The sequence below is a fragment of the Neopelma chrysocephalum genome, unplaced genomic scaffold (genome assembly GCF_003984885.1).
Source record: "Neopelma chrysocephalum unplaced genomic scaffold, ASM398488v2 Primary Assembly neopelma1_63, whole genome shotgun sequence".
Taxonomy (NCBI): Eukaryota; Metazoa; Chordata; class Aves; order Passeriformes; family Pipridae; genus Neopelma; species Neopelma chrysocephalum.
Genome location: NW_020897720.1, coordinates 1,906,243 through 1,933,504, shown reverse-complemented (window position 1 = coordinate 1,933,504; position 27,262 = coordinate 1,906,243). Strand labels below are relative to the sequence as shown.

Here is a 27,262-nt window from a genome sequence, read left to right as displayed (position 1 = left end):
TTTTTTTTTTTTATTTAAGGCCTCCAGCAATGGGTCTTTTAAGGAGTAGTTTGAAAGAAAACAATGAAGTGGCTTTGCCAATGTTTGCAGAAAGTTCCTTTCATGTTGGGACTGGAAAGAACAGCGGGTTGTGTGAGCTCTTTCCTGCCTCGTGGGCACCTCGGCTCTTCCCACTGGGCTGGAAACAGCTTCTGAAAGCAGGAAGGCTTCAGGTTACTTCCACCATGATGTGTTCCATCTTTCCAAACCTAGTTCTGGCCATTTTATAAAAATAAAATTCTGTTTGGAAACTGAAAAAAAGTGACATACAGTTTGGGAGTGGGCAGGATGGGGAAGAGGCTTTCTAGAAGGGTAAGGGAGCTCTCCACAGAAATTATATGATTGCTTCAAGCTGAACAATGCTGGAGGTTTTAAACAAAATGTGATATTTAGGGTAAATGTAATTTTTTCCTAGCAACTGAATTTAAATCCATTTTTCCTCCTATTTCAGTTCAGATATCTGAAGGTTTTCACTAGGAGACCAACAGCTACTTTTGACTTTTGTGTTTTTGTTATTTGAAGTCAATTAAGAATAGAGAAAAAGTACAAAATTACAAACTTTTGAATGTATTGGGGAAAAAAAAAACCTGAGCAGCAAGGAACAAGCTTCTCCAAAATAGAACCCACTAGCAGAAAATCACTGCTCCTGTTACTGAGCACTTGGTTGCCTGGCCTGTTGTGGGCTCTGGTGGGACAGGGGTGTGCAGCACATGAAGTCATGTTGGAGATGTTGACCTCAAGGCAAAAAAAAATGAGGTTTCTGCAGACTTTGGCCTCTGCTCTGTTCCTCCTTTTCACATAGGTAAGAGGCTTCCTATGAACCAAACCTTCCCTTTCCCTGCTCATGAGAAAACAATCACCTGTTTGTTTATTGCTTTACCGTTCAAACAGACTCTGATAACACTGAATTCTTTTGTTGTGAGTGTAAGTGGTAAAAGGGAGTAAGTTACCATATGCACATTCCTGATTATATTTATAAATTCATGTGGTTCAATGGCAGGGCTGTGTTTTTCTGGGTTAATAAATAAAGAGGAGTGGAAAAATAAGATCTTTTCACTTGAGTCAGAACTACCTGCAAATATTTTCTGACGTATTTGTTTCAAAAGCAATTATCTTTAAAAAATTACACAATTACTTTCTTCATAAACACAGTTGATGACGTTGGGAAAATAAAAGGTATTTGATCAGCTTCTTCACATAGAGCCTTTTGCTATATGATCTACACATGCTCTGAAATTTTGAAAAAAAACACTTGAAAATAAACATGACTTTTGGAAGTATCTCTGTGCTTGAACATAAGACCACAAATACAGGACCATGACAACACACAGTAATTTGTTATCACTTTATTATTCACTTCTTCTCTTGTAATATTGAAAAACATTGGTTGCTGCTGATTTTTTTCCTATTGTTACAGTCCCTCCCTTTGAAATGTCTTAAGCACTTTGCTGAGTCTTTTACAACGGGAGAAAAAAAAAACACTTTCCAGGATATTAAAAGCAGAAAAGAGAAAATGTGAGCAGCAGCGAGTAGCCCAGTGCCCTGCAGAAATCCCCTGCACACCGCTGGCATCTGCCCAGGGCTCCCGGCGGTCCTGGTGTGAGCGGCACTGCTCCCAGTGCTCCCAGTGCTCCCAGCCTGCACTTCCAAAAGAAACTACAAGCCTCGCTTAGAGTTGTGGGCAGATACAGTGTTTATTCCCTTCTTCTTTATTTATTATTAATTTACAAGCCTCGTGTATGGTCCTCTTCATAAAAGCAACACATGTAGTGGCCCCCCCTCCAAGTCTGGCTTCTCATAAAATGGGGTTAAATCAGGCTATTTTCCAAATACCTCACTTTCAGTTTTACTTGTCTTCATTTTCTTCCCTGCTCAACCACTTCATCAGCCAACTGCTACTGCATTCTGCTTCGGCCTCTGGAGAATTAGCAGTTCTGACTCCCAGCAGGTTGTCAGAAAGCCTAGAAGAAGTTATCTTACCCTCAAAATCTGGCAGAAAAAATGAGATGTTATTTCTAATTGTCTTTTTTCACTTTTACTTTTCCAATCCAGCCCTTCGGGGGCTCCCCTCTTCCCATCCTCCAGTTTCCTTTTCCACCCCTGTGCTTGGCAGGGATCCCTGCTCCATTCTGCTGTTTCAATAGCTGCAGCTCTACAAAACTTCTTGCTTTTCCCTCACCCTTGACAGTGGGAAACCGGCGTCGGCTGGAGCTCCCCGGGGAAAGCGCTGCCTCCCACAAAACCGCGCTCATGCCGCGCTGGGCACGTCCCCCGCCCCAGCTCACGGCCCGATCGCGTGCTTGCAGGAGCTTTTATTGTGATATTTAGTCATGGGCTGGCTGTTCGAGCCCAAATGAATGAAATGTGCGGGCAGAAGACTCTGGAGGGCACGTCCTCCCTCCTTCCATCCTGTGCCGGAGCCGCGCTCCGGTACCGGCGGCGGCTGCTGGGGAAGGGGTCCGTACCCGCAGGGTGGGCACCATCACCCCCCTGCAGCTCTTGGCTTGTTCCTGGGGCTTGCTGTGCTGCCGTTTTATAACCCGGCCTCCCGATGGTCTGAGCTGTATCCACGCACCCAGCTGCGAGGAGCTTTCCCTCTGGAACCCGCACAAAACCACCCCCGTGGGCTGCTCCGATGGCTCCCGCGGGCAGCCTACCCCGGCTGAGCCAGGTGATCCCATGGCAGTGCCCCCGTGGTCAGGGTCATTTCATGTCCCAGAGGGTGCCTGCAGAGTCGAGGAGGAGCTGATGTGCTCGTGCGCAGCCAGGGGCACCGAGCATCCCCGACCCGCTCCGGGACACGCTCGCCCTGCCCTCTGCCCTCCCCCTCCGCGTGGCCGAGCCCAGCCGCCGGCGCTGCGTGCAAGGCAGCGCTTACAGCGGCTGCCCCGCGTCTCCAGCCCGAGTCTCCCGCCCAGCTCTGCTCCCGACTCCCGATTCCCGAACCCCGGATCCCCCCGATCCCCGCCCCTCCCTCCCCCGCCGGCAGGGGGCGCTCTCCCAGCCTCCGGCAGCCGCCCCCGCCGGGGCCCGCGGGGGCGTGGCCAGGTGGGCGTGGCCGCGGCGAAGGGGCGTGGCCAGGGCGGTGGGCGGAGCAGGAAATGGAGGCGTGAGCGGGCGGAGCGTCGGCACCGACCGCGGGCAGCGCCGCGCCCGCCCCGCCCCCGCCGCGGGGCCGGCGTGTGAGGCTGCCCGGCGGCGCTCCCTGCGCGGCTGGGCCGGCGCGGCCCCCGCACCGCGGCTGCGGGAGGGAGAGAGGGAAGGGGCAGCCCCGGCGCGGCCCCCGGAGAGCGGCCGGAGCGGTGCATGGGGCGGCGGCGCGGGCCATGCCGAGGAAGGAGCTGCCGCTGCCCGAGGGCTGGGAGGAGGCGCGGGACTACGACGGGAAGGTGTATTACATCGACCACGGCAGCCGCACCACCAGCTGGGTCGACCCCCGCGACAGGTGGGCGGGGGCGGCGGGGAGGGACCGCGGTCGCGGTGTGGGGGGTGCGGTGTTCGGGGTGCGGTGTTTAGTGTGCCCCCGCCGAGCCAGGGCCGGGCGGTACCTGCGGCCGTGCCCGGGCGGGCTCCGCGGGGCGGGAGGGGAGCGCAGCGCGGGACGGCCGCGGCTTCACCTGCGGGCCTGGCCGGGCTGCGCGGGAGGGGAGCGATGGAGTGGGATCGGCGAGTTGTGTTTTGCAGTTTTGTTCCTCGCCTCCCTGCCCGGCTCCTTCCCCGTCCCCAGCCATCCCGCTGTACCGCGGCCATGCGGCCCTGGCAGGGGGGAGCCCGCCTGGGTCACAGCGATGCTCCGTGTTTTTGGGGAGGGGTGGCAGGGAAGGGTCGCTGCGCCGTGTCCTGCATCGTGGCCCAGCTCTGCGAGCGGCTCCGTGGCCTTACCGAGCTTGGCCATCGCGGAGGTCGCTGACTTCAGGGTGTGTCTCATCGCCCCTTCTTGCCGCCCTCTTCCCTGCGGTATCTCCTTGCTTGCTCTGAGTAGCTCTTTCCCTGTATCAGTCACTTTGAGAAAGTAAGAGTAACAGCAAAGTCTGCTGTTCGAGACCCAGGTCGTTTTCCAAGCAATGCTCTGTCCTAGCATGTTGTAGCTCCGTGCTTGAGGCGGTTATGGTGAGCCAGCACACAGGAGCTTCAGCATGCTGGAAGCTCAGCTCCTGGATCGCTGTTGAAATCAGAAGTTTCTGAATTTCCCATTTAATGCTTTGTTAGCTGAAGTTCCCGGACGCAGCGACTCAAAAATCCGTGTCAGTGAGCTGGAAATGCCAACAATCTGAAATATGCAGTTTGTCATTGATAAATTTCATGCACTTCCCCATCTGACAGTGAGCGTTCACCTTGTTATGGGGCAGAGAGTATGATTTCTGCACTGGTGTTCCTCTCTTCCCCTTGCTCCAGGGATCAGTTCCTTGAAGGGGTTTCCATTTGTGGTGGGATGTCAGGACTTTGCCTTCACTGTGTTTACTTAGATGGGTTTTTTGCGAAGCATGGAAGTGAATGATTGTCCAGTTTTACAAGATTTCAAGGAGTGTTCTGCATTCCAGGAATAATCCTTGTGTGTACTGTACACAAATGCAACCTGCTGCCAGCTGGGGGGTTTGGAACTCATCTTGGGGTAATGTGATGTGGTTGAGAAGAATTAGTAACACAGTTGTTTCAAGGTGTTTTTTTTAACCTTCATAAAAGTCAGTAGAAGCTTAAATTAGGGATGCTTTCCTGGCATCTTAATTTTCTTGCAGAGAATGAAGACAAGTGAGAAATCTAATAGGCCTAATAGAGGCTTATAAAAATTCCTGCGTGTCCTTGGTTAGTGATTCAAGAATGACAGAAATGACTAACTGGGTGCCTCATTTAGCCATGTGTACTGAGCTGTCGCAGAACCATTACTTGCTCACCACTGCTAAAGGACAATATTCAAACACACACTGATAACTCCTATCACATGACATATTTGTTGTGCACATAAAAGTGCACCTGAATACACGTGGCCCTGATGAGCTTTGCATCTGAGTCATCTTTCAGTAGTGCTACTGAGAAAACAGCCTGTATTGGACACTCCCCCTGAAAACCCTCAAAGTTTTGAAGAGTTTATTGGTCCACACTGGAACAACTGTGTGACACAACACTTACCCGTTATCTGGGGGATGATGTGCTTGTATGAGTTGACATCCTGCTCTAACGTATAGGAAAGAAGTTTCTCTTCCAAGTAATTTACCACTGGCTGTGAAAAACAGCTGATGGGAGGGATTTCTGATCAGCTCAAGTCATGAGGTGCCTGCTCCCTGCAGTGGTAAACCTGGATTTTCACACTGAGCGTTGAACTTTGTCGGTGCATTTTAAATTTAAATGCTTGTCAGTGGTACTGTACCTTTGTAACACCTGATGGGTTTATTCAGGGTGCAGCAACTGCTAGTGAAAGACAGAACACAGAGGGTTTTAAACCTTCCCTAAATCTTTCATTCTAGCTTAATTTAGTGGAAATAAACACGAGCAGGGATACCATCTAGCTTCAGGGCACAGGCTCGCCCGTTGTTTTTGTGGCAGCAGTTGGTGTCAGGTTTGTTGTCCTGCTGACAGAGGTTGGTTTAATAGGCTGTGAGGGAAGCAGACCTGGCTGTGAGCACACAGGGGAGATCCACAGCAGGGAAAGGGAGGCAGGGGGTGAAAGGTGGGACCTCAGCTGGCCTTGGGCTGTGAAAGCAAAAGCTGGGCTGGTGGTTTTCCAGTTCTTGTTTAGTGCATGACACCAGTCCTGCAGAGGGGCTGTAAAAGGGGCTGTTACACTTTGCCAGTAGGAAGTCACTGGCACCTGGTGGCATCTCGCTCTTCTGTAAAGTTGGCTGGAGTGATGTTCAGATGCCTGGAATCTTGGTTGACCTTTCCAGACTTCAGGGCAGTCCTGAGAAACCTGTGGATGTTGGAGCATTTTGGGAAATCATCTAAGATTAAATAATCTGAAGAATTTTGTGATGGAACTGTTACTGTACCTGTGATATGGTGTAACAGAAAAGCATCAAGGTACCTTGCTTGCAGGAATTTCAGGTTAAAAAGCTGTGAGGCAGTTCTGCTGAACAGGTGGAGAAAAAAATCCCCAAACCTACTGTGTTTTCCCTTGTGTGAAAGTAAGCTCACATAGCTGACTCTTTTTGAAGATTTGTTTGAAATCGGGTAATTCGGGAATTCAATACAGTGTTATGGGAGATCAAACCTTACTGAGCTGGGGGAAAAAAATTTGTCATTCCTAGTTCTAAAGCCAGGCATGACCTTTCAGGTATGCACCAGTACATACCAATTGGTAAACCGTGCCAGAGAGTTGTCCCAGTTGCTTTCTGAACACAGAAGCTTCTGCTCGGGAAGCTGCTGTGCTGGTGGCCAAACAGAAAATACCAGTGGTGGCTCAAAACTTTAGCACCAGCTGCTGCCTGTTCTTAAACATCAGCATGAGCAACACTTAAATATTTAACAGATACCCTGAGTGAGATTTCTGCTTTCATCAGACATGAGGGTTAGAGGTGGGAATTTGGGATTCAGTGGTGTGCTGTCCTTGGGCTCTTTACAACAAGTTTAGGGAACCTCAACTCTCCCTCAGACTGTCTTGGAAGAGGGTATTTTTTTTCGCTTCTCCTTGCCTTTCAAGCCAGAAATTTCAGGATTGCATTGGGGGTTTGGAGATGCCTGATAATGTGCCCCACTCTCGATTATTTGTGTTCTTGTACTCTTCCTACTCACCTACTCTTGCATCGTGGTGTAAGCAGGTTTTTTAGGTTATTTTAGATGGAGCTGACTGAACTTCTCATTTTACCTCAATCACTGGACTCCTGCTGAAAGCCAGTGAAACAGGAGCACTTCTAGGTTAAGTTTAGGGAAGCTACTGAACAGCAGCAGATGTTTTCAGTTTTGGAAGGCAGCAGTGCCTCAGTTGATGGCCCTTCCTTTCTTGAGGGCTCTTGTTGCTGTAAAGGGTTGGAGATGTTCATTAAATGAAAGCCCAGATTCTCTGCAATTGCTCCCTAAACTCCCTTCCTACTCCACATGGAGGTTTTCCCACTCTGAACCTCCAAAGTAGAGCTTTGGGGAAGAGATTTGCCAAGGTTGAGGGTCAGTATCTACCAAGGTGTGTGGCATCACATGTAGAAGACCTTGTGTATTTAAAATAGTCAGGGCCACCTATTTACTCAGGAAGATTCAGGTTTGCTGAGCCTGAGGATTTTAGTGGAGAAAAGCCAGGCATGTCATGTAGAGAGCACCATCATCTATCCATGCCCTTCTGAGCTTCATTTGAAACGTTGCAAAGTATTTTGTCTTTACATTATTCTGATCTTTAAGCTTTTTATCCCCAGTCTGCTCTGCACACTTGGTCTCCAAACCTCCTGTACTAAAGATTTAGAACTGTGAGCATTGTGCTAAAATTTCACATGTAACTGCCTACTCCTTGGATTATTTGCTTTACTGTAGCATAACTATAATCATTGGAATAAAGCTAAATATAGCTAACTTAAATGTGAGAGATCTCCAAAGTAAAAGGGCTGGAAGAAGGGAGGGCAGTAAAAGGCAGCAGGGATAAAAGGAGCTGTGCTTTTCTGTAGATGAAAATCAGTAAGAATAAGGAGAAGAGAGAAAAATTTTCCAAGATGGAGCATTTCTCTTCACTGGGGATTTCTTTCATCAGTGGCAGCAGCAGAGGTCATGCAGCTGAAGGCTCCTAGTTTGATGCCTGCTGCTGCCTTTCTTTACTGATAGCTAGCTAAGCACCCTGTCATATATATGTGAATCTGCTGCTTTCTCGTGTTTGAATTCCCCAAAATAGCTGATTACTTTATAAAGAACAGGCAGCTCAGTGTGTGCCCATAGAAACTGCTGATGGCCGTTTTCCACGAGTACAGAAGTGAGTGACAAAAATGCAGTCTTCAAAGTCATCCAAGTGCCATCTCTGGGAACAGGTGTCCTAACGTGTAGGACTTGTGCTGTTCTTACTTTCCACAGTAATTGGTTTATGTAAGTGCTAACATAAAGGGAGACAAGGACAGCGAGTAAGATTATTGTGACACTTGAAATTATTTTAATTGATTAATATCAAGTGTCTTCCAAGATGAGCTAACACAGGATGCACCTGTGACTGGAAAAAGTGAATGGGAACTGAAATACATCACACTGCTTCAGTTACGAAAAAAATCTGACTTTAATTGTTTTGTTTATTGTTTTGTTATTTGTTTGAGTTGTTTTTTTCCCTTGGACTCCCCAGACAAGCCTGGTTTAGGGTGTCTTGATCACTTTGGGCACTGCGGGAACTGTCTTCAGAGTCTGTGCTCTCTTGTGTAAGCTCACTTCAAACTGGGGAAGGTGGCTGGAAACAACAGGTGTGATGCTTTTTAAGAAGGGCATCACTGCTAAAGGTGTGGTATGCACACATGTACAATGACAGAGGATGTTGGCACTCACTTTAGAAGTACTAAAAGCATTATTTTTATCTTCCCTTTGGAATATGAAAAAAAAGCAAAATGAGAAGCTTTGTTAAGCTCAGCAGCTTTTTAATGTATCTTGGGGAATTCTGAGTCTTAAAAGATCAGAACTGCTTTTGAAGAAATCTCCATAAATCATATTGTTTAGAAATATGTAGGTTGAGCTTCATCTCTTTCTCTGGCAAGGTCATCTTGCTCACAAGATCAGTCCTTTAATTTTGCCTCAAAAACTGACAGCTTGTGAAGTTAGTGACACTGCCGCTGACTGGAAACTTATTTGGCAACAGAATCAACTATTTCATCCCTATGTAGGTCATGTATTTTCATATCAAAGTGGTTATCTTGATCTCTATCCAGTGGAATGGCAGGAAATTGGCTAGTAAATTCCAGGAGATGTGGGTATGACAGGGGAGAGGTGGCTGCTGTGTCAGTCACCTGGGGCGGATGCTCGGTGCTGTTGCTGATGGGGCACCTTAAGCTACTGCTGCTGCTGCCAGGATAAAATTCTGTATCAGTGCAGGTTTGGCTGAAAAATGTTATTTTGCTGTCTGGGTTAATTTTACAGAAACAGTTGATCCAGGTTGTGTGTGCTTGTGCAGAAATTTGTGGTGGCACAGCTGGGGTAGAGCCGGCAGGCTGGGAGGTGTGGGAGTGGGGCTGGCTCTGGTGGCAACCCGGGAATGCTGCTGAGGGTGCACTTGTGAAACTCTCCCCAGGCACTTGACCTGGTCAGGCTCTCTGCCAGCCCAGCTGAGGAGGTGTTCCCAGGGCTGGAGGTGCTTAGGTTTGCCTCATGATTTCTGACCGACTTTTACGGGGAGAATGGATTTGCTGGAGCTCAGGTGAAACCAGCAATGAGGCAGAGCACCTCCTAAAAGAATTCTTCACAGGGCATCTTCATAGCTAGCACAGTTATGGGAAGATGAGTTTGCAGCAAACTTTTCCGTGTCTGAATCTGATTTAAATTCCTCTAGCTCGTGCCAGAAAATTTGCCTGTCCAAAGACAGACAAAGACTTGTCCAAAGGACTTTAACCAAATAACTTGTACGTAAAGAAGCGATGTTTGCTGGGTGGCTCAGGGTGGTCCTGTCACTGGCCCACCACTCCACCTTTTCAGATGGGCTCTAATCTCAGTTGCTGGAGGAATGTATTAGTAAATGATTGATTCCTACTCTGTGCTCCTGAAGGTGCTCACTGCCAAGGCCAGCCTTGCACTCTGCTCAGCATGCCAGGCACCGTCACCGCCCCACAGCGCGTTCCTGAGCGTGTTCCCAACACTGATCCCACTGCCTGCCAGGACTCAAGTGTTCTGGGTTTCACTTGACACTTGGTTCTGTCAAGTATGGGAGAACTTCAAGCCTTTCTCAAAGAGAGACCCAACAGCTGGCTTTGGAAAGCCTTGCTGGTCTCTCCGTGCCAGGAGCTGGCTGCCTGGACCTGGTGGCCTTGAGTGCTGCACCAGCAGGGCAAGTGTTGGCTGAAATAATAAATCAATAAAGAGGGGTGGCAGCAGCTTGGCAGAGTCAGGTGCAGGTATGCAGACTACTCTGTACACATATATGAGAGCTATGCAGATTGACCACTTCCTTGGGGAGAAATACTTTTTATGCTGGCTGGGTGCCAGTCATGAGACCTGTTTAGTGAGGTTACGTGCTTTGCTTGTGGTAATGAAGACTTAGCTTAAACTGCTCAAATAAAACCCAGAGTTCTTGTTCACAGAGCCTGAGGTTACTGCTCCCCCCTCCCTTTTAAGCTACATGCATAGATAATTGGCTGAACAAACAGTGGGCAAAACTGCTCCCAGTAGAATAATAACTGCTTTTCACTACCACTCATTCAATGAAGTGACATCTGGAAGACTCTCCAGACAGTCACAGGAGGTTTGGTGTGTAACAGGAAGATGCAAAGAAGCCAAATCCTACAGCTGTCAGCGTTCACTGGTTTTTTCAAGCTCTTGGATGGGTTCTCCTGGCTTGGTTTGTTCTCAGTTTATGCTGATACTTACGGCTTCCACCCCAGCCACGATGTTCTGCAACATAAGTACCCAACACATTTAAAAAGCAGATGAATTGCTTTCTGAGTCTCATAGAGGTGCTGTGGGGATTAATTAGTTCTGACAAAGTGCTTTCTGGCTGAGATGTCAAACTTATGTTTCAGGACTAATGGTATTGTTCAGTGAAACTGTTTAGTTCTCCTCAAATGCCTAATCACTATTTTAGAAGAACGTACTCTTTGGAGGAAAGCTTTATTGATTTAAAGCATGCAATAAACAGTATTGATTTGCAAGAGGCAGTCATTCATATCTGCTCTATGCAGAGCTGAGATGTAAGGTGGCCACACAGCTATTTTGGACTAAAATTTAAGTGAAACTATTGCTTAAATGACCCTGCAGCAGCTTGCAAATTTCTCATATGTGACTTTCAACTGCCTTAATAGCCTTGTGCTCAGAACAAGGGCAGTGTCCTGCTGAGGAGAGGGCTCTCTGCAGGACACACATCCCTCACAACCCTACCACAGGGAGGGTGGCCTGCAGAGGACCAGCAGTGGGTAAAATACTCTTCTGGACCTTTAGAGCACCACAGGAAAATGTAGGTAGTCCCAGAACTGCTCTATAAAGCTGTACTGTGGATAGCTTAGTGATTCATTTAGCTTGTGCAAGGCACAACTTGGGTGTCACGTGCCAGCTGAGCCTCTGCAGCTGGTAGAAGATATGCTGGTGGCCCAGCTGTGCAGGCTGTCCCCTTGACCATGCAGCCTCCAGGCCATGGGGGGCACAAATCCTTTGGGACATCCTTTGAGGGGCTCAAGCAGGTTGGCACCACGGCTTGGCAGCAGCAATCTGTTACATGGCAGCACCTAACCCTGACTGAGCAGGAGGAGTCATCTGCTGACATCTTTATCCTGGACACCTGAAGGTCTCATAGTTGGACTGTTTGAAAGAGTGAGTATGTTTTTGAGCTGCTTATCCAAATTACCTCAATGGGGATTTGGGTGGGGATGACAACGGAAAGTATTTGACTGTCAGGTGTGATGCTGCTCTGCATATTATCCAGCCCGTTTCCTGTGAGGTATCTCGGGTTGGTGGCCTGCCTTGGGTGGTGCTGGTCAGTCAGCCTGGCTCAGAGAAGGTTGTGGTAACCCCTTTGGGAGTTGATCACACTCCTTTGGTAGAACTGGCTTGCTCTGCAGCTGCTGAAATGCAAGGGAGGAGGGGTGTGGGTGGGAGTGGGGAGGCAGCAGCACCCCAGGAACAGGTCACCCGTTGTCCTGGGCTGGCAGGGACTGCCAGGTGGGTGAGGGTGGGCTCCTCGTCTCCTGCATTGCAGTAGTGCAGGTAGATATTCTGTGGTGCTCTAAAACTGCTCTCCTGGTGCTGCTTTCCTTGAGGGGAGACCTCCAGCCTGTCTGCTGCTGCTCCACAGGGCTCCTGTAGCTCGGTGGGGGTTTACAAGGGTTTCTGAGGCAGCGTGTGTGCTGTGCTCCTGATGTCACTAATCCAGGAGGTGTGACAGATGTACTGCAGCAGTGTCCCAGGGTAAGGTCCATGCCCTGTTAGTGATGCTGCTCTTGTCTCTAACAGCTCTTAGGTTGGTGCAGTGCTCCTTGGATGTGCCTCTGGTGTTCAAACCCAACCTTTGTTCAGAATGGTGGCACTCCCTCAGCATCTGGTGTGACTTTGGTTCAGTCTTCTCATTGCTGCTTATGACTGTTCCTGTTTTGATGGAAAGAGAGGGGCTCAGCTGACCAGAACCCTTCCTCCTTCCCTCTTTGGATGCAGCTTCTGTGTTCTCTCTAGGATTTTTCCAGATGCTTCCTATGACTAGTGGAGTGATGCTAATGATGCAGCTTTATTGACTGCTGCTGCTGTGAATGAATTCCTGTATAGAAGAGATGGAAACTTTTCTCAAGGGAGAACTTGGTATAAAAAAGAAATATTTTTTAAAGAAAAAAATAGTAAGGCTTATCTAAATTAGGATGACCTGTATCTAGTCTTCCAGGTGAGCTTTTCTTATCAAACCATGTTTTTTTAAAAAAATAAATATTCTTAATATTTATATGAATATGAATTTAATATGAATAATTTAATATTGAAATTAAATCAGCACTTTGAACAGAATTTTTTGTTGGACCATGGCGATGCTCAGGTATATTTGATGTGGTGTGTATTAACGCTGCAGAGAATAAGGAGGTTAAACTCTTCTGTTCAGGATATTATTCAACATTTCTCAACATCTGGTCTCTCTCCACTTCAGTTGTCAGTTAACCCACTTGTTTAGATTTTTCTGGAATTCCTTGAAGTCATCTCCACATCCAGCTAACCTAAATAGCTTGTCAACCAGCAAGGCAGTAAGCCAGGCTTGCTGTTTGTCTTGTGTCATTAGTAAGGATTTCACACCACAAGGTCTAATCATCAGAGTTACACAAGTTATTGCCTTGATGGGACACTGACTGTTTAATTCTCATATGGACACATACATAGAAGGCTTTAAGCTGTTTAACAGTTCTCAAAAAGTAAGTTTTCCAGTATTCTAGACATAGGCAGATTTGTCTGGCAAAGAGATCTCTTTGCAGTCATCAGGGAGTGTTATGCTGTCTTATTTTAATGTGTATATGCAGGAAAGTGAAATGTCCTGACTGCTGCTGTGTCCCATGGTTTTCGGTGGCACCAACATTTTGGAAGATATCTTAGACTTCCTGACTTTATTTTCTGCTTTTTAAATGTGAATGTAGAAGCTTCCAGATTTAATTTAAATCCAGTCTGTCCAATATCAATGTGGTATCTTTTCAGTTGAGTTGGTCTATAATTCTGAATAAAGGTAGACACGTTGTCATATGTCATCTGTTAATTATTCATAGACTAGTGTGTGGCAGGCATGGTGAGCTTCTCATACAACTGGCTTACTAGTAATTTAATTTTGATGGTATCTGCCATCATCTGCTTGATGCTAAAGCACGTGGTGTTTGCTTGCCTGATCTCTTATACTCCATGGGCACTACTCCTCACTTCCTTTTAAGATTTTTATTTAGCAGAAGAATGTGTGGATGGAAGGGGAGGGGTATGTGGCAGAGGAGCCTGGCTTGGTCATTTGCAAAAGGGTTGCATGTCTAGAAATCTCAGTTTGCTAAGACAAATTTGCAACTGAACTGGTCACACTGAGTCCTCCACTCAGGCTTGTTTTCGCACATCCTTTGTAAATGCCACTCTTATCCCTAAAGCAAATGTTCTGTGTTGAGTTTTCTCATCTTTATTCTCTATTTGTCCAGCAGTCTGTAGCCAATGCCCCATAGTGATTCCTGGTTTATTTTCTATTTGCTTCCCAGACACAGGCTCCTGCAGTTTTGGATGGTAGTTCTAACACGTGTTGCATCTTCAGTAGCTTAGCTGGGCTGGTGGCCCTTTCTAGTGGGGTCACTGTGGGTTTTGAGTCAGGTGCTGTGGTGGTTCTTCCCTGCTGTTGGGAAAAGGTCCCTCAATTAATGGGGGAGGACATGACTGCAGCTGAACATGCCACAGTTCACAGCCTGGTTTAGCCCTGTGACCAGGCAATGACTATTTGGGGGTGGGAGGATTTGCTCTTGGGTCAGACCATGTCCCATCTTGTCTCAGTGGCTGCTGCCAGGGCCCCAGGCAGCGAGATGGGGGCTGGGGCTCCAGGCTGCTCCTGTTGTCTGAGCAGAGCCAAGTGACACCAGGTCCTTGAGAAAAGGTGGCATCTGGTGCAGTTTACTCCTCCTGTTAGGGTTTTGCTGTGTAGTAACAAAAATGAGAACAGCCCAAGTGGTAATTCACACCCGTAATCCTTCTGCTTGGAAATCTGCTTGTGACACTTCTGATGGAGCGTGGCACTTTGGGAAGTGTTCCTTCACAGTCAGATTGGGTACAGAATAGATTTGCAGTGAAATAACCTAAGTTAAATCATTTTAACAATGCCCTCCAAAGGTGCTATTGTTTGAATTACTTCCCTGGGGTAGTCAGGCAGATGTGTGGCAAAGCCTCTCTGAGTGATGGTGATGGCTCTTGTCTTTCTTATTGTTGAAGACAGGCTGAGATGCTGCTTTGGTCCAACTGCTTTGTGACCAGCCCAGATGCCTGTTGGAAGGTATAGGGAATAATGGAGTTATGTCAGTATGAATTAGGGATTTTACAATAACAGTTCTATTATTTATGTGGCATCCTCCATCTTTATGGAGGGTTCACTTCCCCTTAAACACACTTTGCAGTGGAAGGCAAGCTGTCTTCATACCTTCATGCCTTTGTGTTACCAGCTCTGATGCCCTCCTTTTTCCAGTGGTTGTTGCTGCTTCAACTTTGTCACTCACAAGCTGTACAACACTGTTGCTTGGTTCTCTTATGTCAGTGCTTTAAAGCCTTTCATAAAGTAAGCATTTCATTTTGCCTGATGGGAGAAGGAGGTTTGTGGAGTTTGGGGAAAAAAAAAAAAAGGAAGAAATACGCTGTAGGTAATAGATTCCAAAAATGCAAATTTGTTTAAGCAACCCCTTAAAAAGAAGGGAGGGAAGAAGGAATTGAAGATTAAAACCTGTGTTTATATACATGTAGAAGCTGGAGGCAAAGCAATCCATTCATAAATATACAATAGGATTTATGTCATGGTGAGAAGTGCTGCATGCATATTCATGTGTAATTTGCAAATCCTTTAGCGATTAAATACTTTACTCCAAACTCAAGAACTAAATAACCTTCTTGTTGAAATGAGATGTCCAAAGGCTCTAATGCTTCTCCAGTGGAGGGGAAAGGCTGGGTGGTGTAATAGATCTGATACTTTAATTTTCACTCTATTAAAAGATTTCTGGTGTGCTTTGGGCATTATTTTATTAGTATAATCAGTAAGTTTTGAACAAAACATGGAGCAGAGAATTGCAAGAAATATTGTAAAGCCTATCGTGCTAACAGAAGCAAATAGGCTTAGAAACTTGTTAGGGTGTTTTTCTCAACTTGATTTTATTGTCAAATACCTTTGTCTAAACTTTCATATCCCGTAGGTAAGGAAGGAGACAGACAAGTGACAGCTTGGGGTGCCACTGTCTGAAATAAGTAGCCTTTGTGCAAGTGGAGTGAATTGCCTTTAAAATATGTAGCCTCAGTTCCTCATGTAACACTAAGAGATGAATATGAATACACTGTTGCTGGTTCTTTTGGTTTTCAAAAGCGTTAAATTATTACAGACAAAGTATCTACTTTCTAACATATGAATGGGAAAAAAAATACTGCTATGGAATAACTGTTTCCTGCAACTTTGGTTGTTACAGCGGGTGAGCGCTCAGCGACAGCGTTCCTGGGTGGGGTGGGGTGATGGGACTGGTTCATCTTGCCCTTCAGTCATCGGACTAAATGATACTCTGCAAATGGGACAGCAACTGCCAGGCATCCTACTGAAAAAACAGAGCTCAGCCTGTGCCTCTAATACCACGGTGATAAGATAAGGTTGAGACTTACAATGTGATTGTGTTATATGCTCTGTGCCTATCCTCACCTTCCTCAGGGTCCTTTTGCAGCTGGAATTAGCAGTCCTGTGTCCCCTCTAGATCCACCAGCTGCTTTGCTAGGGGGGCAGACTGGTGGCCATGTAGCATTGGACCTCTGTGATGGCTGGTGTTTGTGTATTGCTCTGGGCAGTTAGTAAAGATCTAAAGTTCTTCTCAGTTCTTAAAGCTGGACCTAAGCCTGTTCAGTTCCATCTCTGTAAATTCCCTGTTTACCCTTTGGGAGAGCTGTGGTTTATTCTTGTGTCTGGACCATCACAGACTCTTGTTTACTGTGCTTTCTCGTGGTGTTCTTGATGGCTCATTTTGGAGTTGCTCCTTTTTTGTAGCTTTATGAGCTCTTTTTCCTTTATGCATAGTTTTGCATGGGCAGAGTATAATGTACATCCATACTGGATGGGAAAAGCCAGCAGAGTTCTTGTGTTCTTTCTTCCCCACTGAGGTTAGTCTGTCTTTGAAAGTTATGTTGTCTGATTTAGCTTTCCTGCTCCTGTTTTGTAACAGCTCGCTTGTGGGATGCTTTGATTGAGCTGAACAAGGCAGAGCAGTACACTCAATTCACTAAGGACTCTATATGTATGTTTCTGGCTGGCACAGGTGTAACAAATTGCCCTTTTAGTCCTGTTTACTTGTTTTTCTCGTTCAGTCACAGGTAGTTTCTGCTCCTTGGTGATCAGAGAAGAGCCCTGGATTCCCTGTTTGCTGTCTTGTGCTGTGATCAGGGAGGCACATAGCAGAGGCAATGTCCCTTTGGTGCTTGGGGCTCTGCTGTACAAAGCTGTGCTTCAGTTGATTTGAAGTAATGTCTCCAGGTAACTGAAAAGTTGTTGCTTTTACAATGAGCACTGAGTTTGTATCATCTGCCATGTCAGAGCATCAGCTGTTTGAGCTGGTGGCTGGTCACAGGAGGGAGTGTAAATGCAGCACCAGGTACTTGAAGAATATGATTTGGTGGAGTTTCGTAGAAAAGACAAAACTGAAGGAAAAAAATCCAGCTCTCCTTAAATTGAGCCCTGAGTTGGTGACTTCTTGGCTTTAGATGTTGGACACTTCACCTGTGAAGCAGGTCAGGTGTACACAGAGTGCGTGAGGCATGATGTCCCTGATTACTGTGAGGCTGTATGAGCTGGTTTTATGCCAGTATTTTTTATTATTTATGAATGAGGAAAGCTAGAAGAGATAAATTTATTAACAAATCTCATGTTTGAAATGAGCGCTGCTCAGGTAGGGGCTGGATGGGAGGTGAGTTTGATCCCCCTCATTTTAGTAACCATAAGTGATTGCCTCTGGATCCATCTCAGAGGAGTGCAGTGAGCCATTGCAATCACTTGTACTTCTGCTGGTGGAAAAGGTAAAAATCTTTGCCCTAGGGCTTGGTTCTGGCTGTGGGCCTGAGCACAAGCCCCACTGGCAGGGCTGGAGCAGGCTGAGGAGTGACTGAGCCATCCTGTCATGGGAGGTGGCCACTCTGTTAGCCCAGGTGCCCATCTGACTCCTCCCCAAGCTTACTGACATGCAGGAAACTGCTCCATCTTTTTTGGGTACGATTTCTGCTGGTGCAGTGAGTTGGAATGGCCCAAGGACTGTCTGGCAGCAGTGACCTGCTGGGGTGGGAGTGACCTTCCTGCCAAACATTGTTCTCCTGGAAGTCCTGGCTCACTCCTGAGCTGCTGTCGGAGCAGTTGTGCTGTGCTTGCCTGGCACCACGGGTGGTGAGTGTGGGTTCAGCCAGGCGACTGTGTCACTTGGAGTTTGTCTTTCAAAGCAGACAGCTTAAATATCAGATTGATGCTTTCTCAGTGCTGCACTGTGGGCTGTAATTCCATCTGCTGCGACACGGTGAAGGTGACACCTAAAAAGGTATGTGCTGCTTTCTGGATGTCCTCCCTGTATCTCCTGCATACATAACTGGAGGCACCATTTTACCTGCATGCTGGCCTTGCTCAGTGTGTGGTTGCTCAGGAGCCTAGCAGAACACTCAATATTTTTCTCTGAAATGCTGTTTGAATTTCAATGTCATATTTCATTCATTCCAAGCACTGCAGTTTCTGCAACATCACTGCCCTTTGTCTTCTCTGGTCGGGAACCATGGAAGCATCTGTTTATGCCATTGATTTGGCAATTATTAGAAGGACATTGAATAAAGGACATTATTAGTGGATAGGAGGAGTATTCAAAGACCTCTGCCCACAAGGTCTTTGTTTTTAATAGTTCTGGAGATTCATCACTGATTTTGGAACTTGATAGCGAGTTGGTTCCCTGGATCAGTCTGTAGATTAGATTAAAGTTACTAGACAAGGGCAGCAGGAGTATTTTATTTGCCAGAGAATTTCAGCTTGGTCTTTGCAGGTGAGCTGAACTGTGGATAATGATTTATTTAGCTGAGCTGATGGGAATAAGTTAATATACACGTGAATTCTGCATTGGTGGTGTAGATTAGCATTTGGGTAGAAATGAATAAAAAGGATAACAAAGTGAAACTAATTGCTAACAAAAAAAATTACTGGCATGGGAGTTGCATTTCATTCAGGTGCTGATGGTGAAGTAGTACTCAGTTAAGCAGCAAATTTCAAACCTGTAAGCTCTCATGATGGCTTGCCTGAGACCAAGTGTACAGCACTGTAAGGCACAATGTCAGATCCATTAAACACAGCTTTGACTTAAGGATGAAAATGAATAGCTGAGATATTTTAGGTAATTGCCTTGAGCAGCAGTGATGGTTGTATTCAGACAGCTTCAGTGAGTTATAAACAAGCTACAGCTGAGGCCAGATCAAGCCGCTGATGATTGTGCACAGTGCCTGGCATAGCTTGGCTGGGGAGCAGCACACGGTGTGTGAGGCTGTTCTCCCTGCTGTGTACCCTGAGCTCCCTTACAGGGGAGGTGTCTGTACCCACACAGCTCTGGTTTCCATAACACTTTCCACCTCCTCAGCTGCTTCAGTTTTACCTCAAGTGTCTTGCTACAAATACTGGTTTTGACTGAGTGAAGCTGACTCATTCAGCTGCTGCTTATCCTTTGGCATATATAAAGGCTGCAAAACCTGATAGTTATGGAGAAAAAGTGTTACTGAGGGATTTTGGCATGAAATACTACTTTACACTGTCTGAAAAAAAACCCAAACCAGCTTTTTCCTTTTTTTTTTTTTTTTGGATGGAAGAAGGGAAAAGTCGACTGAGGTAAAGGGCTGTCTTTCTAACAGTGTCAGCTATAAAGGATTTGGATTGTGCATGGAGAAGACTGGCTTTGAACTAGTTTGTTTTTCAGAACATTGCTTTCTAAATTTCAAGGGAAGGTACTAGTGACTCGGGGCATTCCAGGCCCCACAAGAAAATCTCAAGAGTGAAATGTCTTGTGCCTTAAAGCACCTGCAGATCCTGCAACATGTTTGCCTGGTTGCTTTACAAAGAGGGTTTATTTTGTGAGCACAGCATAGATGTAGCTCACCATCTTCTTTTCCTGGGTACGTCCCCTGCATTGAAAACTGAGAGAGAGAAAATACCTTGTTACAGATGAAAGGCATCTGGGGCTTGATATGGCACAAAGAAAGATGTGATTTCCTACTGTGATAGGTTTGTGTGGTCTCTACTACATTTTAGGATCTTATTTGACCAACTTATATTTTCCAAGACAAAGCTGAAACTCTTACAGAGTTGGTGCCTTCTGCTGCTTCCCTTGACTTGCAGGCAAAGAGAAATGTGTGAAAATGGAGGTGTTTTGGCTTCACATGTTACAAAGCCCTGAAAGAATATTCTGTGTCTTATACACCAAATCAGTTTAAGATCATTCTATTTTTGGAGTTCATGTTAAATAATAGGTAAAATGGCAATACATAGAAGGTAAAAATGGAAAATCCAATGCCAAGCACAAAGTATAGCATAAGCTATAGGTAGATGATTTCTTAGGATAGGGCTTTCCATAGGATGTAGCCATGCTCTGGGGATGAAGCCAGTTGAGGGGGGTTAGAACTCACCTGCATGGTATTTTGGATATTTAGATATCTGGGAAGCTGAAGTGAAATACTCAGCAGAAGAAATTCCTTTAAAAATAAGATATGTCAGAAACATCATAGAATCCATCAAAAACACAGCTATTGCTCTTAGTGCCTAAAAAGCACCCAAATGATTTGGCCACATGCAGCATAGAAGGGAGCCCTGTTCTGAGCCATCATCTGGGGTGCTCTGGGGAGAGCTGTTGCCTTGCAGTCGATCTGCCTGACAGCAGTGGCAGCAAATCTGGGCACTGGTAAATGAAGACAGAATGACTGAAAGGAAGAGACAGTATCCCTGGTGTGTCACAGCACTCTCTGTCTGGCAAACACCTAGGACAGGGATCTCCATCTGGCGTGGGCTCAGCCCTCGAGGAGTGGCTGCTGCCATAGGAACCAAGGTCCCTGCCAGTGCCCTTCTGCCGGGATTAAATCCGGGACAGACACGTTGTGGCAGGCACTGCTGCTGGCTCTGATGTCGAGCTCTTCTGTCTTCACAACCCATCACCTGCACTGCTGCCGTGTCCTCACTAACATCACTGTTACAGCTTCAGAATGTGGCTCAAACATTGCGCTGTGCTCTGCTTCCAGATGCTCGGCATGGTTAAAAAAGGGAGTAAGGATTTTAAACATCTTTGGGGAAGCAATATGTGCAACTGCGGGTCACACCAGCCAGTCAGAGCCTCTTAGGGCTCAGCTTTGTATTCAGATGCGCTGGCCTGCGAGCTGCAGACATTCCAGATACTTGTGTTCATTTTGGCTGTATCCAGGCACGCACTCACAAAGAGCAAGATGCGTGCAGTGAAGTATAAATCCCGTCCTCTAATGACTCAAAGCACTGTTGTGTGTGCATACATGCTTAACAGATTGTATAATTAGCTGGCTTTGTAAGCTGGCAGCATGTATGATTCTCCAGTAGCTACCTAGAAATGCTGTGTGGTGTAGGGAGTGCATGTGGGTCCTTAAGCTTGTTGTATCCATGCAGCGATGACTGCTGGGCGTGAGGGAGGGGGCTGCATCCCCTGTGCCCGGAGGACAAGGGCTTCCCAGGCCCAGTGCCATCACCTCTGCCTATTCCCCTGAGCCCTGGGCTGGCAGCAGTTCTTCCCCCTTGGCTGCTGAGGCTGAGCTGGTTTGGCTGGCAGCTCTGGGCTGTGGGGACAGGGGCTGTCCCCAAAGGCAGTCCCCATGCTGTGTCCTTGAAGACAGGCTCACCAGATCCTGTAGCTTCAGCATGCACAGCAGGAGTTACCATTAGAGCCCTTCTCTTGGCCCACGAGTTTGATTAGGCATTGGCCCGGACTGGAATCTGGTTTTATTTGAAATACTTAATTCAGAAATGTTAATCCCAGAGGTCACAAGCCTCACTGCAGAGCTATCCTGACCCTGCAGCGCAGGAGCTGCTGGTCCTGCTGGCGCTGCGGCTGCCGCTGCGGTGCCTGCTCGGGAGAGAGAGGTGTTCCCAACCCCGGCATCGGGCTGCCAGCAAATAGAGAGGCTGGGGTTTACTGCTGCGGAGGAATGCGACAGGTTGTGCCGGTGTCCGGGAGACGCGGAGGGTGGGAACACGCACCAGGGCCCAGAGCTGCGTGCTTGGGATTTCATTGGAGCCGGGGAGGAGCCGGTAGGGGAGCGAACATGACCTTGAAAATCCTTATCGAGATGAAAAGGTGCAGTCAGCGAGCACATTCCTCCGCGGCCACGCTGCCGCACAGTGTGACAGCAGCGCTGCGGCTGCACAGAGAGCTCTGCCGGGGCTCCGGGACGTGCCTTCCCACAGCCCGGCAGGGTTGTGGTCTGAGCGTGTGTAAATCCAAGGGATCAGCTTCTGAAGTTGGTGGTTTCTATGCATTTATAAGTAATAAGGAGCCTGAAGGCAGTAGCAAGGCACAGTCTGGCAGGTGGAGAAGATGGGCCACTCGAGAGGACCAGTTTTAATTATGATTCCATGGCAGATGAAGCTCATCTACGAGTTTGGTGCCCAGAAATCTGGTGAGCAGCCAGGCAGCTCATCACAACCAACAAGGGGGGGGGTTATGGTTTTCCCTAGTGTTGCTCCTGTTCCTGACACTCCTCTGTCCCTGGCACGCTGTTGACTGCCGAGTCCCGCTAACCCAACTGGGAATTCACTGGGCAGGACACTCTGGGTGCTGTTCTGCTGTATTTATGGGACAGGAGCAGTTTGTGGAAGGGCTTGGAGGGTGCAGTAGGGGAGAGCAGAGCTGCTGGACTGGGAAGATGAGCAAGGAAAAGCTGTGTAGGGTATAAGGTGTGAGAGATGCTTTTTATGGCAGCGACAAACCACTAGCCTGGTTCAGTTGCTGATGTCTTTGTGCTTTGGATCCAACACAATTCTCCCTCCCTTCCTCCCCTGTGCTAGCACGTGTACTTGTACACTTGCATGCTAATTCAGGTTAAGAAACTGCATCTCCTAGAAATTGATCCTTTTCTAAAATGCTTTCTGTGTGCTTTTAATTCTGAAGCATGTCCCAGGGAAGTGACACTGTGCAGATAAAGCAACCCTTGCAGTGCAGAAAAGAAATCAACACTACTGTATGTGCTGTAAAATGAAAAATGCTGCATTCCTGAAGAAATCTAAGTATGGTTACAGCTTGACTGTGGTACTTTTGTTGCTGAGGCTGCACTGCAGCTTCAGGAGCAGATACTTAAAATTCATTGGTTTGTGGTAGGGGGTTTTTTTGAGTTTTTTTTCTCTCTTGACAAGGATAGAATAAAAGAGTATCTTTCTCTGTGGGTATATGAACTTACCCTTGTGTGCTGTGTGCTTTTTGTTGGAGGAATTCAGGCAGTGTCTTTTAGATAATTCCTTCCTAAATGCTTAGCTTAGAGCATTTGGGTAAAAACATTTTCTCACTTAACAAATCCAGATCCTTCTCAGTTTTAGAGGATCTAGGTGTGTGCTGGGAATTTGGTTGTGTGCTGATCATCTTGGGGCATTTGTTCTTAGGCACTGTGGCTTCTGCTCAGGGAGGTGGAACGTGCCCCTGCTGACCTTCATGCCATAACTTCAGCTTTTGTTTGCCATGATACTTGATTAAGACAAATCTACCATCTCTGGCTTTTCTCTTTGAAGTTATCCAGCTTGTAAAGCTGGGATGAAATGCAGCCTGTTTGCTGGGGTTCACCTCACTTTCTAATGTGGAACAATTAGTGTGGTGGTGCTGAAACTGGTGTCTCTGCTGTCGTACATGCCAGGAACTTGGATAAGGTACATACCTGCTACACATGTATGGGAGAGATGGCAATACAGAAATACCAAAAAGACACAGACTGTGTTTTTAACCACCTTCACCAGGGTGTATTGGAAAGAGGAAGATTGTTCCTTTGGAAGGAGGTTCCTGTACTCTTGGTCACACACCAAAGTAAAATAGTAGCTAAATATTAATAATAAGACTATGTAAGGTGTGTCTCTGACACATACCTAGAGCATGAAGTGTGAGCAGCAGTGATGAGGTGGTATGTATGCTGAGTCCTTGCTTAGTGGAAAGAAATGCTGTATGTTTTGAACTAAAAAGCTTTTGATATCTGGTACCTATGTAAAGGTCTGTTGGACACTTCAAAAATTATAATGCAATGCATTAGATAGAAACTTGGTTAACTGCCTCAGGCCACAACAGTCTTTTCTCCACAAGGCCCTAACAGCAAAATAACTGCCAGTGAAAGATGACACTTTGACACAAATGCATGTTCTTGTTTAAAGATATTACCTCACTTTTGTGGCAACCAGTGATAATTTGTGATCAGGATATCATTTACTGGTCCTACCTAACTGCTGAGCCCTTCTGGTTACATCCTCTATGAACAACTTGATATCGATTCCATCCATGAACTTGTGTTCACAGAGCCTCAGGTAGTGCTCCCTGCAGTAACATTTGAGTTGTAAACAGTCTTGGGAAATGAATTTTTCAAAAGGATTTCTCCCTTGAATTCTAAAAAGTGGCACATTGCTTCTGGGACTTGCTGGTAGTTGCAAGGGGTGCTATGAGCAGTACTCCAGTTTCAAGACACTGTGGTGCTGATATGTTTGGCTTTGCCTGTGGTGAAATGCATGTTTGTCCCAAACCTGAAGAAGACTTCCATTGGTGGTGGCACAGTTCCAGAGTCTTGAAAGTAGACAGTACCAAAACCAGAGCCCTTCCCTCAGGTTGATCTAAGCTGTGGTCCCTGACCTGTGCCTTTTTACAGATGGACTGCTGTTCTTCCTGAGTTGTGTTCTGGGCACGCAAATCCACAGCCGGCTGCTTGTGCCACTTCAGAGCTGGCAGAAGGACTGCAAGTGGGCTTTAAACCACACGAGATAGGTGGGGAAGGGGAATGTAAAGTGTAAGAGGCATTATAATTTCCATGTTAACAGAAATTTGATCTGTTGGCAAAACATGCTGATAGCGGATCATTAAAAATAAATGATGTTTATAAGAGTAAATCAATCAAACTCACTTGGTGATGCAAATCTCACTTTTGCTGTCCTCAGATGCGTGAGGAACCTTCAATACTTGTTGATTTGTATCGACTCCCTTGCAATGTGTGAAGTACTGAGCTATGTTTAGTGCTTTGTACAGTTCTGCCTATAAACGCAGTTTGGCAGGATTTTTTTTGTAACTTAACTACATGGTAAATCAACGCTTTGTTACTTTAGATGAAAAAGATACTAAACCTATGAATTCTATACTCTTACCTTCTAACTCTTTACATCTCCTAAAGCTTTACTCTCATGAGGTTGTTTTAGACATCTGTTCTTGTTCTGACATTTCTGTTTATTTTTATACAGTATGGCTTTTCAGGAACTGAGAAGACATTGCATCAACACTTACAGCAGCAGTAGTAGATAGTAAAGCTGATACTGTGAATTCCAAGTGCTTATGTGCTTCAACAGTCACTGCATCCATAAGCTAAGGGCTGTGCGACGTGGACTTTCTTCACTTTGGATCAGAAGTGAGTTGCCATGCTTTCATTTCCAAAGGCTGCCTTCAGTGCTAACTCACAAGGCTGAGTCTGTTGAAGTAATTTTGGTTTGCCCCTCTTGAAGGATATGGCATGGATTACAGTTGGCAGGGCAGTGCTTGTGCTGAAGTACGTATTCTGTACCTTGAATTCACAATTGCTTTGCAACTGGAAGGATTTTAGTTCTGTTTTCTCCATTGCTCCAAGATCATCGTCACCAGGCACCTCCTCTGATTCTTGCAGGCAGTCAGAAATATTCCTGTTCATACCTGGTACTGCTGAGTTTACAATGGCATTGAAGGGGCCTGTGAACTCCTGGGACTGCACTGAGGCCTCTTTGGAGTTCACTTGACTTGGTAGTTTCCTCTGTGTAGCTGGATTCAGCTCCATCTGGACAAGGTTTCCAAGTTGCCAGACTGATGTCAGATCAGAGAGCCAAGAAGTAATATTTTCAGAACTGATCTAGGCATTGCATAAAAGCTGAGTGGCTGCAGTTGATCTCTCTTAGGGCAAAGAGCAGAAGGGGCTGTGGTGGTGCCCTGCTGCTTGCCTAGACTGTGTTCTGCAGAGGATGCAGACCAGAGAGCCTGCTAATGTTGCAGTTTGGGACTGGGACCATCAGATAGCTATATAACTCAATAAGAATGTTTATAATGCAGAAATAGCAGGCAGGCAGTCCTGCTGAAGCTGCTGTACAGAGTCAGTGCTAGCAGGAGGTGAGCAGGGAGCAGAATACAAACCATGTGCATATGAAAACAGCCTCTTGTGCTTCCCTTGCCCCTTTGCAAATAGGCTTTCATACTAGCAATGCTTGGTTTCTGCATTGGGTAGATTAGGTCTCTAGATGAGTCCAGTGATGCCATCCTAGAGTTGTCTGTTTTCCCACTCCAAATGCCATGTGAATAAAGGGCACAGGAGTTGGCAGTGTTGCAGGAGGTATTCACTGTCATACTGCTTTTTCACAGTAGAGAAAGAACATGCTGGTGAGAAATGCATTTCTTCTCAAAGAATTAAGGTTTGTCATCACCATGCATGAAATGAAAATTCAGTGCTCAATGAAGTCCAGTTGTGGAGTGAATCCCAAGTCTGTTCCCCTACACAGACACAGGGATGGTCAGCCCAGTGCTCACTGCTGCACTGCCTGTCTTTGCATGCTGCTGTCCATGGATAATGTGTTCCTGAATGCTGAGGGACAGCAGCTGTTCCATTCTTGCCTCCTTGCTGACATCTCAAATATTTATCTTCTGCTGGCAGTAGGTATTGGTTCCCTGCTTTAGGAGCTGTGTTGTGGGGGGAGTCTGTCCTAAACACCTCCTTATCTTGAGGCATCTTGCCAATGTAAACTGCTGCCACCCACACCATGGGCAGCCTTTCAGGGAAGTAGGAATGCTGGCTGAAAGAACAGAGACAAGCCTTCCAGTTCATAATCTCCCAAATATGTCAAGAAACTAGTCTGACTGCTCTGGATGTTTGGTAGACAATTTATCCCTTACTGTGAAGTGATCAGTCCCCTTGTTCGAGAACAGTTGAATTTCCAAGTGAAGAGAGAACTAACTTGTTTTTAGCCAATCTACTCAGGCTGTGCAGGTGGCAAGGCTGCTTATCCTACAAGAACTGCAGGCAACTTCAGCCATTTAAAACTAAAGACATCTTAATTACTTGCATGGTTAAATTCCAACTCTTGCATGCTTTTAGTTCAGTTGTGTTGCACTGTTCTCATCAAGTTGTACCTTACTCTTTTATATCTTTTCTGCTTAATCAGTTCAGGAAAGCATGCAGGATATACAGGCTGGCAGGCAAGTTAATGTTGTGAGAAGCTTCAGCTCCCATTTCCTGACTTTTTAACCTTGAACTATCCCAGGAATTTTTGCATTTGAGTGATTAGGAAGGTATGAACTGACCTCTTGCCTCTCTCCTGCTTGCAGAACCAGTTTGTTAATCTCTGGGAGTGATCTAAAATCTGTAAGTGGTTTTTGATGGTCTTCTCCTTGCAAATAACTTAGTAGTTTCTTTGCTTCCAGGGGTAAATGATCTGTACTGGAAAGAAATATATGGGCAAACAGACTGTCACTGTGTGCAAAGTAGAGCTTGTAAACATGCAAGCCTTTTCAGAAGTGGATAGAACAAGCTGTTCTATCACAAGCTGATGTGTTCTAGGCATACTGGTAGTGGCTGGTGGGGTCATAAATTGTGTATTATATGTATTATACTTCTATGGATCTGTTTGACCAATAGAAATGTATTACTAATAAAGGTATAAATGCATTTGTGTTTGGAATGCTTGAAATACAGACTTGTTGCCTGACTTTGT

The 27,262-nt window shown here is 46.3% G+C and overlaps 1 protein-coding gene across 1 annotated transcript in view; it reads left to right on the top strand.

Annotated features, from left to right (window-relative positions):
- Positions 1-3,312: 3,312 nt before the first annotated feature.
- Positions 3,313-27,262, top strand: part of WWC1 (WW and C2 domain containing 1) — a 66,993-nt gene continuing 43,043 nt past the window's right edge. The window contains exon 1 of the mRNA XM_027682605.1: positions 3,313-3,484. Coding sequence (XP_027538406.1) covers positions 3,366-3,484 — 119 coding nt within the window. The 5' untranslated portion in view covers positions 3,313-3,365. The remainder of the gene's footprint in view (positions 3,485-27,262) is intronic.